Below are 18,115 nucleotides of genomic sequence, written 5' to 3' on the forward strand. Positions count from 1 at the left end.
CTATGATAAATAACTTCTCAGAATGAATTCAGTCAAAGTAGTTCAATCAATGCAAAAGCCTCACAAAGGGGCTGTAAGTATATGAATAGTAAAATGTTTAAATGCGGATGGGAAAATGATATGATGTCAACCGAGACACGTCGTTACTGTTGATGCGATCCATTTTCTACGGTCGATTCTGGAAACACACAGTACATATGTCGAGTCACTCGAGACACGTCGTTATCTGGTCACCATCTTAATTTTAACTGTTACTGTATACATTGGGCCTGGGCCATGTGGGTTGACACTGGATCGTTCAATGACTATGAGCGCATGGGAATATGCTTTTTTGTGTGTGTGTGTTTTTTCTTTTTCTTTTGATGGGTACATAGAGGAATATGCATCAGCCAAGGTTTTTTCTTTCACTGATTCTTTTATCTGCAATTTCTCAATTGTTCAAGAACATGTTTTTTTTTTTTTTTTTTGTGTGTGAGTATGTGTGTGTTTTTACTTAAGATTCAAGAACATTTATGTTTTTATTTTCTCAACAAAAGAAAGAATATTTCTCTTATAAAATTATTTTATCTTTTTAACATTTATTAGTTTGGGTCTGGGAAATGGCATGGTTGGGAGCAGGGAAAGAATCTGCAGAGTGCAGACTCTGCCATTACCGTATATTCTTTCTCATATTGTTTTGGTGTTTTGTGTGGAAATAGGGTTGTGGGTTTTGGAGCCAGTGATGAGGTCAAATTGGGGGAATGGATGAGAACTTACAACTTTGGAATTCACCTAAAACTTGTCTCACCACACTGGGGGGGATTAGGGAATGGGCCGGGATGAAAAACATATGGCTGGCCGTGCAGCTTGCAGCTTAGTGTGAAACCACGTCTACTCTACGTGTTTCTTTGGAAGAAGCACGGACCAAGATGCCTTTAGTTCTCCTCTTCCATCCTTACAGTATTCTTCATTCTTCAAGGATCAACACAAATTAACGTTCCTCAATGGTTTTGCCACGTGGAAAAGAACACTTGATGCATGGCCATTCTTGTAGAATTTGAACAGGACTGATGATTTTTACACGAAGGTCTTGATGTTGAAGCCGCAGGGGAAAGGACAAGAGGATTCCCCTCTTGTTTATGAAGCATATATATGGCATAAGCCACAGCTTGGGATTTGGGAAGAGCTTAAATATAAATAGTGTAAATATAAAGTTTAGAAATAACCTGTACAAGATTTTGCATTGTTCGTATTTGTCTTTATACTCTTCCCAAACTAAAAAAATATATTCATGTAAACTAAATTAGGTAGCTTCGGTTTCATTTCATATGGGCTGGATGAGTGGATGTTAATATAGCTGATGGGGACAAGTTAACAATATGCGGGATTGTTAGTCTGTGTTGGTTATTCAGCCACATAGTCTCCCTCCACATGTATGAAAACGATTTATTGCAATATATATGACGGCATGGGAGAGCTGAGGGATTCCATGCATATACCCATTGCCCATTGAATCTATCGATCATTCCATTCATTCCTTTCATGTGAGATCGATATATCGATGTGGGCAAATAATACAGACCAATTAATTATAATGACTAATGCAGCTATATCTAAATACAATTTCATATTATATTTATTTAAACATGTGTGATTGGCGGTTGGCCTAATTTCTTTGTTTCTTACTCCCATATGTAAATTATAAATTTATAATTTATTTATTATTTAACTTTAGATGCATTGTGCATTTAAACCGGTAATAGTGGGTTATTTTAATTTGTATTTTGGATTCATCTGTCATCATTATCATCATCTAAACTTATAAGATTTTTCCAATACATGGTAATAGTGTCTTTTGTGGGTAGGGATTTCTGAGGAGGATATTTCGAGTGTGCTTAATATGTCATTCAGTATAATCACTCTATGGCTTGGTCCTTCTGTTCCTAATTTTGTAAGGTCATTGGTGAGAGATGAGACTTAATCTTATTTCATGAATAATATTTTTGTGTAACAGTAGGTTTGGATGGGATGAAAAGGAAAATTTTATTTTCTCATTTTGATATTCTAGTGTTTGATTGTTAAGAAGGGAAAAATACTGTTCATCGTTTCCCTTTGAACTCAAACCAGTGATGTGGATGAGGTCGGATGGGTTCCAATCTCCCCTCATTTCTCTCTGTCTCTCTCTCTTTCTTTTCTTTTTCTTTTCTTCTTCTTCTTCTTCATCTTTTTCTTCGCTTGCCACTGCTACTTGAACCAGCAACTGTGAGCATAAATGCAAAGAAGATAACAAATCCCATGAATGAGCACGACTGGAAAAGAAAGTTGAAAGAGAGAAAGCTTGCTGACATGAATACTCTTTTACCAAAACCCTCACAAGACTCAGCTATTGTTTGGCAGAGGGTTTTGCGCTGGCATGGACCGTTGTGAGCAGAAAAAGCTTATTGCATGCGAACAATGTGAAAGAAATGTGAGAGGAAATACGAAGAAAGGAGGGTCTGGAGAAGAAACCAAAAGAGGCCACCACGTGTGTGGTTTCCTTTTAGTGCAACCCCGCGTTCCAAGTTTTGGGAAACAGCATCACACTATTTCTCAATCTGTTTCACAAAACAAACAACTGAAAATAAAAATCTAAGAAGAATATTCTCATTTTCTCTTCTCCGTCGCACCAATCAAATAAAAAAAAAAAAGAAAAAGAAAAAAAGAAATTATATAGGATTGGCTATACGAATCCTGTTTTTCCATTCATATAAATGTAAATGTAAATGTAAATTACAATTGGTTTATATCTTCATGTTGATCACAATGTATAAATTCTCACACAAACTGACCGTTTAAGCATGTGTTTTTCATGTGCTACACCTTATTTATAATAAATTGAACTGTAAAGTTTGGTATTATTAATTGATTATATATATATATATATATCATATGCATCCATGCCAAGCATGTCTTAATTATATATCTGTCCTTGGCTTTTCTTTCTTTAATTAATTGTCTTTCTGTGACAATGACATTTACAACTTTGGTCGGGTAAATGTTCTCATTATTAAAAAAGTTATAAAAGTACATGACTCCCTAAAATTTTATTTATGCAGAGACTTATAAGCTAAATGCTGCAAAGATTACCCTGACGCCAAACTTGAAGATGCTGATCTGATGGGATGGTGTAACCGTTGGATCTTCATATTTATCCAATAATGGGTTTGTACTTGCTGAGAGTAAAACTGGTGGTCCTCATGATTTCACTATTTCTACTTGATGAGACTGAAGTCAATTGGACACTAAGAGTTGCATATATTGCACCCGTCTATTGCTGTATTTATACTGTGTTTGGAGATAATGTAAATAAGTGTGAATGCAAATACGTAAAGTGTAAAATGGTTTATATAAATTATAAAATTGGATTAGTTTTGCATTGACAAATTTATCTTCTTATCAAACAGATTTTCAGTTATAATGGATGCAGACATGAATTCCAATAAAGTATACATTTTTTTTTTATCAAAAATCCATTCAAATGCAAATTTACTTTTTTTTTTATGGATGTACTTTTACATTTTATTATCAATGTAAATATGTATTGGTCTATCATTTGTCAATTCATAAATATAATGTTGCTAAATACAGGCAAAAGTGAACCAAAGTACATATTTATCTTGAATCGGGATTTACATTCCATTTGCATTGTTTCCAAACGCAGCCTTAATTTATTTTCTGGTCACAAAAAAATTATGAAAAAAATCCAGAGTTGTAGATGATCGGTTGATGGTCATTTTAATTTATGCATGCATAATGTATGTCTTATGTCTAGAAAATTAAATCTATATATCCACACATCTCCATTGTTTAGTGTACAGTATACACTGCTCTGTTCATTCAATATTTGTTTTGGATCCCACTCCTTGCTGTGACTGGTTTTGTTTGATTTAGGTATGGTTGGATGTTTGGTTTATTATGGGTTGTGTCGGCACATTGAATTACAAGGGGACCATATAAGCAAGTGATAGGGAAGTCACATGCATGATTATGATTATTATTATGATAAAAGGAGGAAGAATGGGTGACCTGGGGTGAGGTGGTCTGCTTATAGTCTCCAATGAAAGCTATGGTTATCCAAACACACCACATGCGGCCTTTGGGCTTTGGCTCCGATTATGTGTCATGTATGGGGCCCGGCTTCAACCATATCGAACTTGTAACCATTCTTTCTTCAACTAAAAAGCATTAGTCATGTGCTACAACTTAAATTCCATTAGTTCAATCTTAATTAATTTGACACTTTTGCCAAAAGCTAGCCAAAATCCAAAAGCCATACTACGGGTGAACTGGGTCGGATCCAGTTGAGTCTGGTACTGCCGACCCGGATCCAGAGAGGTGGGGTCTGACTGAGTCATTGGACTTATGTGGCGGGGTTGACGTGTTTTGACTTAGCAACGTGCAGCCGGAAAACAATACATAGTAGTGGTCATAGTCCAAGCCTCTGAGTCTCTCTTATCTCCCTTTTTTTTTTTTTAGAATTATATTAGAACCACCGACTACAATTCCTGAGAACGCGGTTGATGAAGCAGCGCGGATGCCGGTGGTGGTAGTGCTGTAATTCAATGCAATCCCGATGTTCATTACAGGTCGTCGTCAACGCAATCAGGGGCTCGATGGAAAGCAAAGCACGAAGCAGTGAGCGCATAGCAGCGGCCGGCGGGTCCCGCTGCGGATAGCATTGCAGATTTTGCAGATAGGTCGAGTTATGAAGTAAAATAATATAATTAAACATGTGAGAATAAAGCAGAATTGAATTTTGAAAGCGCGTCTGCCACATGAATCAATTGAGAGAGAGAGATCAAAAGACATTACTTGGTTTTGGTTTAATTTTGCATAGTAATGACGAGGGAGGAGGACAAGAAGCGAGTGAAAAATTAAATCAAAAGAAAAACAGGATCATATGGCCGATTGAGTAGGAAGTAGGAACAGCCAGCCACCCCGCTTCACTATGGTTGTCCTACAAAGAGACAAAAAGGAAAGAATTGTGTAAGTGTAAACCACCCCCCTTGCGTACGTTAAGATAATGTCCCAATTATCTTACACATGTCTACTTAAATGACTTCCACGTGTTATTTTTCTCTCTCTCTCTATCTCTGTTGCCGTAAACTTCACGAGTACAAGAGAAAGGGAGTTTTAGCGAGTGTGGTGGGTCATATCGTGTAAGCAGGGAAGAGAATTTTGGGTATGATGATTTTGTTTTACTTCGGTGAGATGACGGGCCAATTCAAGGACTAGAATGACCACGGAGAAAAATGGATTCTCTTTATAGCCACAAATTAATACTTCTTGCTGCATCACTGTAAATCCACACAAACAATTGGTTTATTGAAGAAATTTATTGGATTTCCAGTAATTCAAAACAATGACAACTGTGAACTGGCGATATCAATACTTGATTTTCTTCTACAGATTCAAAATTGGGTGTGGAGCCAGGAGGAAACCTGCTTTAGTTTTATTTAGCCAATAGCTACCATATCCAATATTCAGAAAGTGACACTTTCTACGTGAGTCACTGGATGAGGACCCACCTGGACTCCTATATCCAGAAAATTTCCAGAATCTATATGGCCCAATGGCCCATGCATGTAGGTTTCTCTTTGGACTGGACGCTTCTTAGTTCCCGCTCCTTTACATCTTCTGCCACCGGCCCACCACCCAAAACTACGTTTGGATGACTTTACATCTCCGCCCCACACCATGTATTGACAGCATCTCCCGATGATAATACCAGAATCGATAATGTCATTATCATCGGCAGAGATATAATCTTTAGATGATGGTCAGGATCAATCAGGTAAAACTTACTCAACAAGTCCACTTTGCGAAGTCAACTACCTAATCAGCGGCGCATTCATTTACCTGTAAATAGATCATTAGTAAACTTATTAACATTTAGTAAACGAGTATTTCTAATTTCTATATTAACTACGGTAATTGTCAACATTAAAGCGTGAAAAAAATTAAAAAAGCAGGAGGAATATGTAACAGCGAAAATAATAATATTTTTTTCTTTATTTCGTTTCTTTAGTCAGAACGGGATACAGATAGGTTTTGATTATTGCTTTGGCCCACTCTTTTGTCAAAAGCTAGACTGCTGCTAGATACGCTCCAGCTCAGCTGCATGGATTCCATCCCGTGACCCTCGTCGAATTCCGGCTCCGCTTTTCACTCTTCACACTTGCGTTTTGGCCCGATACGTTTCCGGCATGGTCCACCGACACACAGACACAGTGGTGAGTGGACCCCTCACACTCACAGCTTCACTCTCGTTCAGCGATGGTAATGGCATAGATGGAAGACCCGAATACTCACGCTCTTTCTACGAAGGATTGCCTCCTCTCGAGCACTTTAATTGTGAACACGTAAGCCGTTCTCGGTCAGCTTTGAAAAATAAATTTTCAACTTTGATTAATGTTGGTTACGTGTCCATCAGTAGGAGGCTCTGTAGGGCGCTTTCATCCTTCGTTAATTTTTTTTCGATATATAAATTTTTCCGTATTTATGTATTATTATTTAGGAGAGATGTTTTCAATGCACGGTGGAATGTGCCTGTGAGCCGCCTGTGTGAAGAGCAGATCCCATCTCTCTTTTTTCATCATGTGAATTCAGACATAAACAGTACGGTCTCAAACTGAAAACCAATTTAATATTTCCTCTAAATTTGGCGCCTTTCGCCGTCTCGATCGACTTGTGTTCTCCCTCTCTCTGCCGTCTGGACGATTGGAGTTCTTCGAAACGTTGTCGTGAAGGGAGAACTAGAAGCAAGAGTTGAAAATGGGGTAAAATAAAATAGCATGATTCTCCTCTTGGATCTTTGTCGGTTCTGTGTGGATGTGTATTCTATTAAACAATTAGATTAAAAAACTGAAAAAGTAGGGAAAAAAAAAAAGAAAATACGAAAACAAAGGGAAGGATTGATTCGGTCCTTGGAATGAATGATTACAATCACTAGTTTCACTGGTTACAGTTGAAATTCTGTCTTCAGTCCTGTATGTGTTTTAGGTTTTAAAACTGAAAAGTGGTGGTTTTCACAATCAATCGCTTATCGATCTTCTTTGCTTTTGGCTCTCGATTCACTCTCTAATCATAACAATTTGATGACTGATCTTAGCGTTTTAATCTGGGTTAGCACTATCGGGTTTAAATTAGCCAAAAGAGATCTATTTGATCTTGCATCAAATGGACGACAGGTCGGTTCCGGCGGTCGTGCAGATCTAACTGGAGGGTCTGGAGCCTTTTAATCCTCGATTTCTATTAAACTATTAACTTATAAAAGGTAGATCTGTTATTATTTGCGAAAAATCTCCACTCAGACACCTAATCACGAGTGGGCTGAAACTTCAAAACGCAGAGCAGAGGGAGATCTTAACTGCTCGATGGAAGTCGGATAAAAGTCTCTATCGTGAATTGTTAAATAAATAATTGTTATTGAAGGCATTAATCAAAGCAATTAAGAATTACAGTTGGAGTTGATTTTAATGACTCGGGATGGGATGGTCAATGGTAGCGTGTTTACTAGGAAACTCCTCGGACTCCTGGTGAAGTGAGTGATTTACAGTATCGTATATTCATTCATTTATTACCTAGATAGATAGATAGACAAGATAGAGTTCGATGCAACCAATAGTTATCACGAGCTCCATCATCTATTTTGCAGGTAGTAGGGAAGTGCAATAGGGAGAAAGTGACGTTTAGAGCACAAACAAGTTCGGACTTCAGAGCTGCACTGTGTTCTCAGTTCTCAGTTCTCACTTCTCACTTAAGTCGTCCAGGCTGTGCTTTAAGATTTGCAAGTCGTCCAGGCTGTGCCTTAAGATTTGCATGAAATCCGCAACTTAAGACGATAGAATTCAGGTTCTCTCTCTCTCTACCTCAGGTAGGTTTTGTTCGCTTTGGATGTATTTGATCTTAGGTCTAAACACGGCTCTTCCTTGGCCTCCTGTTGGTTGGTTGGTTTAGGAAACCCACGCCGTTCCCTTAATTTTGTTTCTTTTAAAAAGAAAAGAATTTCTAGTGCGCACTTTGAACCTTTTAATAGTAAAGTCGGGCTTCTCTGTTAGTCAATTGATCTGGTGATGGGTTTTTTGATCTGTATACTGGGTTTCTAGTTTCTCAGTCCCGAGAATACTTATACGCCGAACCGAACTTCAACTTGACTATCCATTTGCAAACCTGATCCTGTTGAGGTAATGGTAATCCCCGGGACCTTTTAAATGGTCTATTTTCTATATATTCTTTCTCAGTTCTTGGTTTTCTGAATCTAGATTCTTCCTTCTCTTCCTATTCCTTACATGTGATTTACGAGCACTGACGCTCAGCATGTTTCTCCATCTACTAGCAAGATAATTATTTTCGATTAAAATTTGTTTTACTTTTACCGGGTTTTTGGATTCGGTCCGCAAATATTGCTTGTAGATCTTATCCTGCTATACCCTTTCTTCTCTCCCTTGTTTCTTTCCTTCCCGCTCTTACCGTGAAAAAATCTTTTTGGGTTTGGCTCCTTATTGTTTATCTGGTTATCTTTTCCAGGTATTCGGAATGTCGCGACCGCTTCACCGCAATAGTATATCCGGTGGTGGACGGTTCGCAGAAAGCAGCCGTGACCCCTGGGACTCTCAGATGAAATCCAAAAGTCCCAGAACAGAGAAGGATGACGTGGATAGGAATCGCTCTACTTCTGATCACAACTCTCTATCCCTCCGTTTTCTTGTTAATTTGATTTTCCCGGAAAATTCTTCTTCCAAATCAGTTCTCAGCGATAGTGGTTTTGGATCCGACCCCTTTAACATGAGCAGTTCCAGAAGTCGGCACAACCTAATATTGCTATTTCTTAGATTCAGTTTAGTTTTGATTGTTATTCTTGCTCTTTTTGGATCTCTTTGGTGGACAATCTCCATCTCTACATCCTCGAGAGGTTACATCTTCAAGGGTTATAGGAAGCTACAAGAGCAGCTCATTTCCGACCTTTTCGACATTGGAGATCTCTCTCTAGGTGCTGCGAGATTGAAAGAGATAGACTACTGTTCTGAAGAGTCCGAGAACCATGTTCCGTGTTTCAACATTTCTCAGAATCTTGAATTGGGTTACACTGAAGGCAATGAGTATGACCGTCAATGTGAGCATGGGTCGAAGCAGAATTGTTTAGTTTTCCCGCCTAGGAATTACAGAGTTCCACTAAGGTGGCCTACTGGAAGAGATGTTATCTGGGTCTCGAATGTGAAAATTACAGCTCAAGAGGTTCTTTCTTCTGGAAGCTTGACAAAGAGGTGTTGAGAAACTTTCTTCCTCTTTAACCAACTTTGTTTCAGCGAGTTCTTTGTCACATGTATTTTATACATCCTCTCCATATGGTTGCAGGATGATGATGTTGGAGGAAGATCAAATATCTTTTCGTTCAGATTCTATTATGTTTGATGGGGTTGAAGATTACTCCCATCAAATTGCTGAAATGATTGGGCTGAGAAATGAATCTAATTTCATTCAGGCTGGGGTAAGTGAGAATTTGCTCAAGTCAGAGGTTTCTGGGTCTGCTAATTATTGCTTCTGCCTTATTATTTCTCTAGCCTTGTTAATTTTTACAACTTTTCAATTTGATATGCGTATGTGTGGTTACTTCTGTTTGTTGACTGTTCTTCTCATTATTTGTCTCTATTTGGATTATCAAAAGAAGAGGGAATGCACTAAATATAACTTTGACACGCAAGAGATCTCTTGGGAGTAAGCTTAAGAGTTCTCTGCTTAAATTTACTTTTGATCCTTTGGTAGGTATTTCTGTTACTGGCATTGTTGTCCCGTTCCATATGATTGAGTTGAAGTCAAATTGAAATTGAAATTGAACCTGGATTTAGTGTTGGTTTGATCACACCACCTTGCTTTGCTCAAATTGCCTTTTTGGGCTTTGGCACTTTCACAATAAAGGACATGTCTTCTGCATGGTTATAATGTATTTTTGACCTTCCTCTAGCAATTCTGATCTTGTCTTTACACAAATAAGACTGGTTCTTTGGTTCCTTTATATAAAGCAGGGGTCCATTAATATTAATTTGCACTTCCAACTCTTTTCAGGTTAGAACCGTCTTGGATATAGGTTGCGGCTATGGTAGTTTTGGAGCCCATCTCTTCTCAAAACAACTCTTGACAATGTGCATTGCAAACTATGAAGCATCTGGGAGTCAAGTTCAACTGACTCTAGAAAGAGGTCTTCCTGCTATGATTGGTTCTTTTAAATCTAAACAATTGCCATATCCTTCTCTTTCCTTCGATATGGTGCATTGTGCACGATGTGGCATTGACTGGGATGAGAAAGGTATTTATTTAGCATCATCTATATTCTATACTATGGCAGCAAAATTATAAAAGACATGGTTTTGACATGTTTAAATGTTTTAGCTTTTGGACAGTATATTTGTTTTTAATATTTTATATAATAAATGAAGAAAACTGAAGAGAAGAGAATTGAGGGTTCGGCAATGAGGGTCTGAGAAGAGGATTTTCGAACTCTACCTCTCTCAGCCCCCTAACACTGTTTTATTAGAAATATTTGAATAATTACAAGGAGGCCCTTAGTTGGGCAAGAATTTACACAGAACTTAATATTTGACAGGATGGACCCAGAATAAGGCCCATTACAGAAGAGAAACATAAATAACAAGAAAGAATAAGCAACCTATGGGCCATTCGGCCCATCTTCTCTACAAATAATATGGCTAAAGATGGATCTGGTGAAATTGAACCCATATTACAGGTTTTGGCCCTTGTAACTCATTATGTGTCCCATTTCTTAAGATTAAACCCACCATCAGAGGGTCCTACTTTGAAGATAAGCTGGGCCAAAATAAGCTTGTACAGAAGGTTCCATCCCTTTGATAATAAAGCTTTTAAATGTACCATTGAAAAAGGTTTTTTATTTTTTATTTAATTGTCATTGCTATAAATAATACCCCAGTGATGATTGATATTCATCTTATTAAACTGATTTATGGTACTGCCAGAGTTTTAATTTGGATCCTTTTGGTGGTTGGCCCTGACTCTTGAAAAATGGAATAGGTGGCATGCTATGGAGGGCCCAGACCTGTACATAGGCCATGTTCCCAGACCCCAGGAGCTATCAGAATCACACAAAAAACATGAAAACACACATATTTCCGTAACATTGTTACAGCAGTTATGATTATCTCCAACTCACAGATTGTTTGGGGGTGCATTCTATACTAAGTTCTTCAGTACTGATTATTTGTTCTCTTAATGTAATTGACATTTGAGTTGGGTGGACAGATTGGTGATCAATAGTTGTTTTGTGTAGCCCCAGTTGTTCAGTTCCTCGCTGTGCACAGGTTATGCTGTTTATGTTCTGGTTATTTTAATCCAATACCTTAGTTCTTCAAAAATTTTTCTCTAAGTCACCAGGATCTTTTGATATGTAATAATGTGAGGCTTAAGCCTTATGGTCATTGATGTTCAAGAAAAAACATCAAACTAAGATGAGTATTGGTACAAGTGATTCCAAAATAAATTTGGTATTGGTACAAGTGATTTAAAAAATAATATTGGTGATATTTATTCTCCATTGTTCTAGTTAATATCTGTATTTTTGTTATTGATAAAAAAAATCTGTATTCTTGTTCACATGATTCAGAAAAAAAAATTACCCTTTGTTCACTTAATATTCTATTCTATTAAGAAACTTCCATTGCCATAGTACTTACTATGTATAAGACTCTAAAAAACCCTCTAAAACATGAGATGCATAAAACTTATACTGGACCTTCAGACAATTTAAACCTTAGTGAACTAGATGCTCAAATCCATTACGAGGGTCCAAATCTTGGAAACAGCTTCTCTGTATGTGCTGGGGTAAGGCTGCGATCATCTGTCCCTCCCTGGACCCTGCACTGGAGAGACATCGTGCACAGGGATGCCATTTTCTTGAGATTCCTAAACTGGCCCTAACTTCAAGAGAGGAATCTTTTGGACCTTATTAGACCCAACTAAAAGGCACTACCATAGCTTGGGCAAAGTGCCACAATGGCTCCCCTGGTCAAAGGTGATGAATGACACCTTCTTGCTTCTCCAGTTAATCTGAAATTTTACAGGCTAAGGAACTAGTAGAACCATCATATCTAAAATCCACATCCAATCTGATGGTTAGATGATCAGGTACAGGCTACATAATAGACCACAAAATCTGGAACTGGTTGTCATTAAATCCCAGTCAAGCTGTCATATTCTTCTTCTTGTTATATTTCTTTGACTTGTTAATTGTCTCCTGAATTTGCATTTGCATCAAAGATACAGTAAGAAATGTGAAAAACTATGCTTTAAGGTCCTTAACCTCCATTTAAGAACTAGAGCAGCAGCTCCCAATTACAGGATATAAATAAATAGTGCTAATAGGGGCGAAAATCCTCCAATAAAATTGTCTTCAAGATCTTGCCTCTAGAAAGCCCAAGAATAGTCAAACTGGCTGATCTAGTAATTCCCTAATCTTATCTTTATTATATGAAATAATCAGTGTGATATTACTACACTTCTTTGAATCCCATGCCCTTGCTTCAAATGGGATTAGACCAACCATTTCCATCTTTGGAGCTTACATAATAGAGGATTTTTTCCCTGTTTTTGATTCTGTTCTAACATATTGTTATTGTGGACTAGAACTCATTGGTTTATTTGGATTGAGATGCATTTTCATGGTCAGATGCCAAGCTCATGTTTTTTGTCAACATGAAGAATAAATGTAAAAATGAAAAGAACAGGTGAATAATTGTCTATGTTGGCTAATTTGTATTTAATACAATGCTTTTGGAACTTTTTTTTTTTTAAGTTTCTAAAATTTTAACTTGAGTTTTCATGGTTTCACCGTTCCATAGAGTTATGTCCTTCAATAGTGTCTTTTGGTTTTACTAAAAAAAGTCTTTTGGGCATTCATTAGCTTCAGTTTTTATTCCCCCCCCCCCCCCTTTTTTTTTGTATTTCCAATGAGCTTACTCCCATGGTGGCAGATCCACCTGGTAATCAATACTTGGCTAACATGTTGCTTCCTTCTTCCCCATCATATTCCTTTTTGTCTTTTTGTGTAAACTGGATTTGGCAACATTGTAGTTTACTAAGCTTTTCTTTTTCCTAATTATATAATGCAGATGGTATTTTGTTGGTTGAAGTGGATAGAGTTTTGAGACCTGGTGGATACTTCGTTTGGACTTCACCTATTACCAATGCTCAATCTCTTCGTAACAAAGAGAATCAAAAGAAATGGACAGTTGTTCACAATTTTGCAGAAAATCTCTGCTGGGACATGTTGTCACAACAAGAGGAAACTGTTGTCTGGAAGAAGACAAGTAAAAAAGATTGTTATGCTTCTAGGTGAGGCATTGATATTATATATTGGAATATAGTTAACAGTAACCACTTATTGTGTTCATTATGTTATCATGGTTAGGTTCCTAATTTCAAGTTGTACATTACATGATGGATTTCTAGGAAATCTGGTTCTGGACTTTCCATCTGCAGTAAAGGTCAAGATGTTGAAACTCCATATTATCGACCTCTCCAGCCTTGCATTGGAGGAACTCATAGCCACAGATGGATTCCTATTGAAAGGCGAACAACCTGGCCATCAAGGGCCAAGTTGAACTCTACAGAACTTGAAGTTCATGGTAATTTTATTGTCCATTACCCTGTTGCACAGTTCTTGTTGGAATCACACAGGATTTGATAGAGAATGAAGGCCATTAATTTATTTCTTTCTTCTATGGTATATTTGTTTAATATTTCTCATTTTAATCAGGGGTACATTCAGAAGAGTTTGCTGATGATGCTATAAACTGGAATTCAGCAGTTCGCAATTACTGGTCCCTTCTCTCACCCCTGATCTTCTCAGATCATCCAAAGAGACCTGGTGATGAGGATCCTTCTCCACCTTATAACATGTTAAGGAATGTCCTAGACATGAATGCTCGATTTGGTGGTTTTAATTCTGCTTTATTGGAAAGTGGGAAAACTGTTTGGGTCATGAACGTAGTTCCTACAAGCGGACCAAACTACCTTCCTTTAATCCTTGATAGGGGATTTGTTGGTGTCTTACATGACTGGTATGTATCTTCCCTGTGTTCCAATTCTTCATTTAGGACCAAACTACCTGCTGTCTGTTTTTCCAATTCACTATTTAGGACCAACTACTATTTGAATTGAACTGAATCCTTAGCAAGCAAGAAGATGCGGGCCCAGGGTATAAAAGACTTGTTTGCCAGTATTCAGATTACATACTGATTTATTTTGGCAGAAGTTATGCGACTGATAAACTATCTATGCTCCCCTTTTCCTCAAGTATAGACTTTTGGATCATACAGCCGATCCTTGTTCTGCAATATCCTGTGCCAAACTTCTGTCTGGAAGCAAGTTTAGTTAGCTACTGTTTGAGAACATATATAATGGGGTAAAGCCAATTATTCTCAACGAGCCACAACTCTTATAATTGACATGGCCAGTCAACCTGCAATCTAGAATATGCTGTTCACTAAGTGGACCTTGGCTTAGATAGGACAAGGCCTGAGATTGTTATGATGAGAGACCTTAGCATTCTCATCTAGATGTCAAACTTGGATGTGAATAATAAGGTAAGAATATAACATAATGTTGCAACATAGAGTAAAAATCAGTCTTTTGATCTTGTTGTTGGGCGATGATCTACCAATTGGTCAGTTCAACTGATAAGTAAGCTGGTAGCTCGGTTCCTTGGCATGGTTGGTTCATTGAGGATGTATAACAAGCCAATAAAATTTCTCCTATACAATATATCTTATTTCCAAAGATCATTATAATGATATGTACTTTACATGCTTTATCTAAGATTCTCTTTTAAAATTAGTGATATCTTTATTCCAGGTGTGAGGCATTTCCAACATACCCTAGAACTTACGATATGGTGCATGCTGAAGGACTTCTTTCACTTGAAACTGGCCAGCAGCATAGGTGCACTATGCTTGATTTATTCACTGAGATGGATAGGCTTCTTCGTCCAGAGGTACCTTTCTTAATTATGCCTCTACTGTTATGTGATTTATTACCATGTGGAGTTTCTTTTTTTGCTGGTTATGTTCTTTTGCCAAAGGTATTGCCTAGGCATGTGATCTCTTTTTGTTTGTGGTGCAAATCTGAACAGTTATAATTTTTGCACCTGGTTCAGTTTTGCTTCTATTTGTTTGTAATTATGATGTGTACTCCTACCTGACACAAAATTTATAATTCTTGTATCAGTCGCACCCACTGGCAGTGCAAATTTTGCATCCCAAAAACTGATGCAAAATTTACACCACTTTCCTCTGATCTCAATTCTCTCTCGTATAAATAGGGGACCGCATCATCTTCTTCCTGCCACACTCCCAAACAACTAACCCTCCTCCCATCTCCATTCTCTTTCATATAAAGTAGGGACCACTTCATTTACTTCTCTCAAACAAATAAGACGGTTAAATAAGACAGGGTTAAATCTGATCTCAGCCTATTCGCACTCCATGCATTTACACCAGTGCAAATTTGTACTGCCAACAAACTAAGCCTAAGTAACAGCAAACAAAAACAAAGCCAAGTACCCAACCATATTTTCGAATACCTAAATAATCAAGGCGGTTGTTGCAAAGAGCCTAAGACCCTGTGCACATGAAGTCATTTGTATCTTTAAATTAGTGATGCCATGGAGGGACTTCAATTATTTATTTTTTAAGTTTAGACAATGGGATGAAAGTGTAATACCTCACCAGATTCAGTCAAAGTTGAAATCCCCTCCCCAAATAAAAAAGGAAAAGAAAATCAAACATCTCATCTCTTGAGGTTTTCATCTGTGTAAGTAGGCACTGCCATGCCTTTTTTTTGTGTACCACAATATGCCTATGCTAGTATAAAGAATAGAGGAAAAAAAAAAGAAAAAAAAGCACTTTTATAAGGAAAACTATGATATTAGAAACTCAGTATATTGGTGATTTTTAAATACGTAAAATTCAAGAAATGGAAAATATTTAGTACTTCCAAGAGGATATTTTGGCACAGTGGGGTATGTGCGTGTGAACAAAGTATATGTGTGCATGCATAATGAATAGGCATAGTAGAATTATCATAATATAAACAGGCATTCAGACGTGTTTTTAATATACTCAGTATATGGTGCAGTAGTCCTTGAGAGATGTTCCTTTTGGCATAGACTCTCCAGTCTGAACATTCCTTTGCTGCCCCAAAGTTGATGCTACCTCGAGGATCAGTAGTATTTTGGACCAGATAATTATTTACTAATGAAAAAAAATGAAAGACACCACCTTGATCATCTGAAAATCAGCATGTTTGGGGCTTAAAAATAGTCTTGTTCCCTAGGTGAAGTTCAGGAGTGCTTAAAAATAAGTGCTTATTCGAATAAGTGCTTATTTGGGCTACAACCACACCAATAAGCACTTATTGGCATTTGGAAAATATGCCCAAAATAAGTGCTTATTTGAGAAGCAATTCGAGCTTATTTTGAAATGCTTATTCAATAAGCGCTTATTGAATAAGTATTTTTTCACGTCATCTTGAAAATACTCGCACTACTATTTGAAATAAGTGTTTTTTCATGAAATGCTCATGAACATTTATTTCTGAATTAGGCACTCCCAAACTTAACCTTCCTTTTGTTTATCATTGCCTGGTTTTTACTCCATGTTCATTTTGAATACTAATCTGTTTCTTTTTTGACTATGGTATCTTATTAACATGACATTAATTAAGATCACCAGTTCGATACAGACTGTCATTTACAATTTTTTTTTCCAATTAATAAACTGTCCAGAATCTAAGGTTGCTGAGGTTTTTTTTGGTTACTTGCATGCCCTTGATATGCTTAACAAAATGAGATCCATGCAGGGATGGGTGATACTTCGGGACACAGTGCCTCTTATTGAATCTGCCAGAGCCCTTGCTACACGTTTGAGATGGGATGCGCGGATGGTAGAACTCGAGAGTAACAGTGATGAAAGGCTCCTTCTCTGCCAAAAACCTTTCTTTAAGAGACAACAAAAGTAAATATGAAATTACAAAGAAAAAGCCTGCAAAGGTTCATATCCACAATATTCATTATTTTTTCTGGATGTTAGTTAAATTGTCGTTACAACCACAGAGATGAATACTGAAGAGTCAAGAATTTTGAAGAGGAAAGGCCAACAAGCAAGGAAAAACACAAAAGAAGCGACAATTGAATTGGTGTCGGTGACAACAAACTTCTATGGGACCGCAAGGTCTGCATAGAGCCCTGTAATTAGGGAAAAATGTGAGTAGAGGTGCATGACCGTATAGGTTTTATATTTCTCTATTATGTTTCATTATAGCCGATACAAACGGGATGTGTAGATTGTTTAGAAGATGACAGAATAAACGAGCGATGCTTTTTGTAGCCATAACCAATCAAAGGTTGCCCAATGCATTTTTCTTAATTTTCTTTTTTTTTTTGCAGAATTCCCGATGCATTTTTTTTTGTTTTTAATTTTCTTCTTTTGCAGAATTCCTGTATCTTGTTAGTTGTCAATAAGATGATAAAAATAGTCGGTCTCACATTGAACATTCGTCTTCGTTTGTTGTTCTTTTCGTTGTTGATTTCTCAGTCCACTCGCGAGGCATTTTTTTCATTTTGCCTTCGTAGTGGATCCCCCATTCCATTCGAGATCGGCTTCAGTCGGTGCAAGACCCATTAAAACACCGTTCAAACAGCCAATACAGCTTTACCTCGGGAACATCTCCTCCCTTCTGTGCTTTATTTCGTAGGGAGATCGTACAAACAGCCAATATCGAGGATTTCACCACCATACCCCGGTTCTGACAGGATGTGATGAGTCTTACCGTTTGGAGGCTTTTCACCCACCTAACCGCGAGGACTCCGGTATATAAAGACCTCACCCCCCAAAGTGGAGGAGGATGAAAAAAGGGAAATAAACCCTGCTCTCTAGCTCTCTCATATTATTTTCAAAGCTCTCTACAATAAGAGTGTTAATTTAAGCGTCGGAGAGCCCCCACTGGGAAAATACCCCCGGGACCTCTGATTCAGTTCTCGCAAGTCCCTCAGCTCCCGTCGCCTACAAAG

At 37.6% G+C, this 18,115-nt stretch overlaps 1 protein-coding gene across 7 annotated transcripts; it reads left to right on the plus strand.

Annotated features, from left to right (window-relative positions):
- The first annotated feature begins 6,528 nt into the window (after positions 1–6,528).
- Positions 6,529–17,589, plus strand: LOC148876735 (putative pectin methyltransferase QUA2). 7 transcript variants are annotated; one of them, XM_088966267.1, is made up of 10 exons: positions 6,529–6,797; positions 7,676–7,872; positions 8,548–9,284; positions 9,376–9,508; positions 10,084–10,324; positions 13,158–13,380; positions 13,498–13,673; positions 13,805–14,108; positions 14,902–15,040; positions 16,906–17,589. In XM_088966267.1, the coding sequence occupies exons 3-10, from the start codon at positions 8,557–8,559 to the stop codon at positions 17,062–17,064; spliced, it is 2,103 nt and encodes a 700-aa protein (XP_088822393.1). In that variant the 5' UTR covers positions 6,529–6,797; positions 7,676–7,872; positions 8,548–8,556; the 3' UTR covers positions 17,065–17,589. The 7 variants fall into 7 exon arrangements, with proteins under 7 accessions (XP_088822393.1, XP_088822372.1, XP_088822367.1 ...); XM_088966246.1 differs by having other exon boundaries at positions 6,530–6,797; positions 7,676–7,894; XM_088966241.1 differs by having other exon boundaries at positions 6,549–7,561; positions 7,676–7,894.
- The last annotated feature ends 526 nt before the right edge of the window (positions 17,590–18,115 follow it).

Source organism: Nelumbo lutea, chromosome 1 (genome assembly GCF_056320005.1).
Source record: "Nelumbo lutea isolate HS-2025 chromosome 1, American lotus-T2T, whole genome shotgun sequence".
NCBI classification, from domain to species: domain Eukaryota; kingdom Viridiplantae; phylum Streptophyta; class Magnoliopsida; order Proteales; family Nelumbonaceae; genus Nelumbo; species Nelumbo lutea.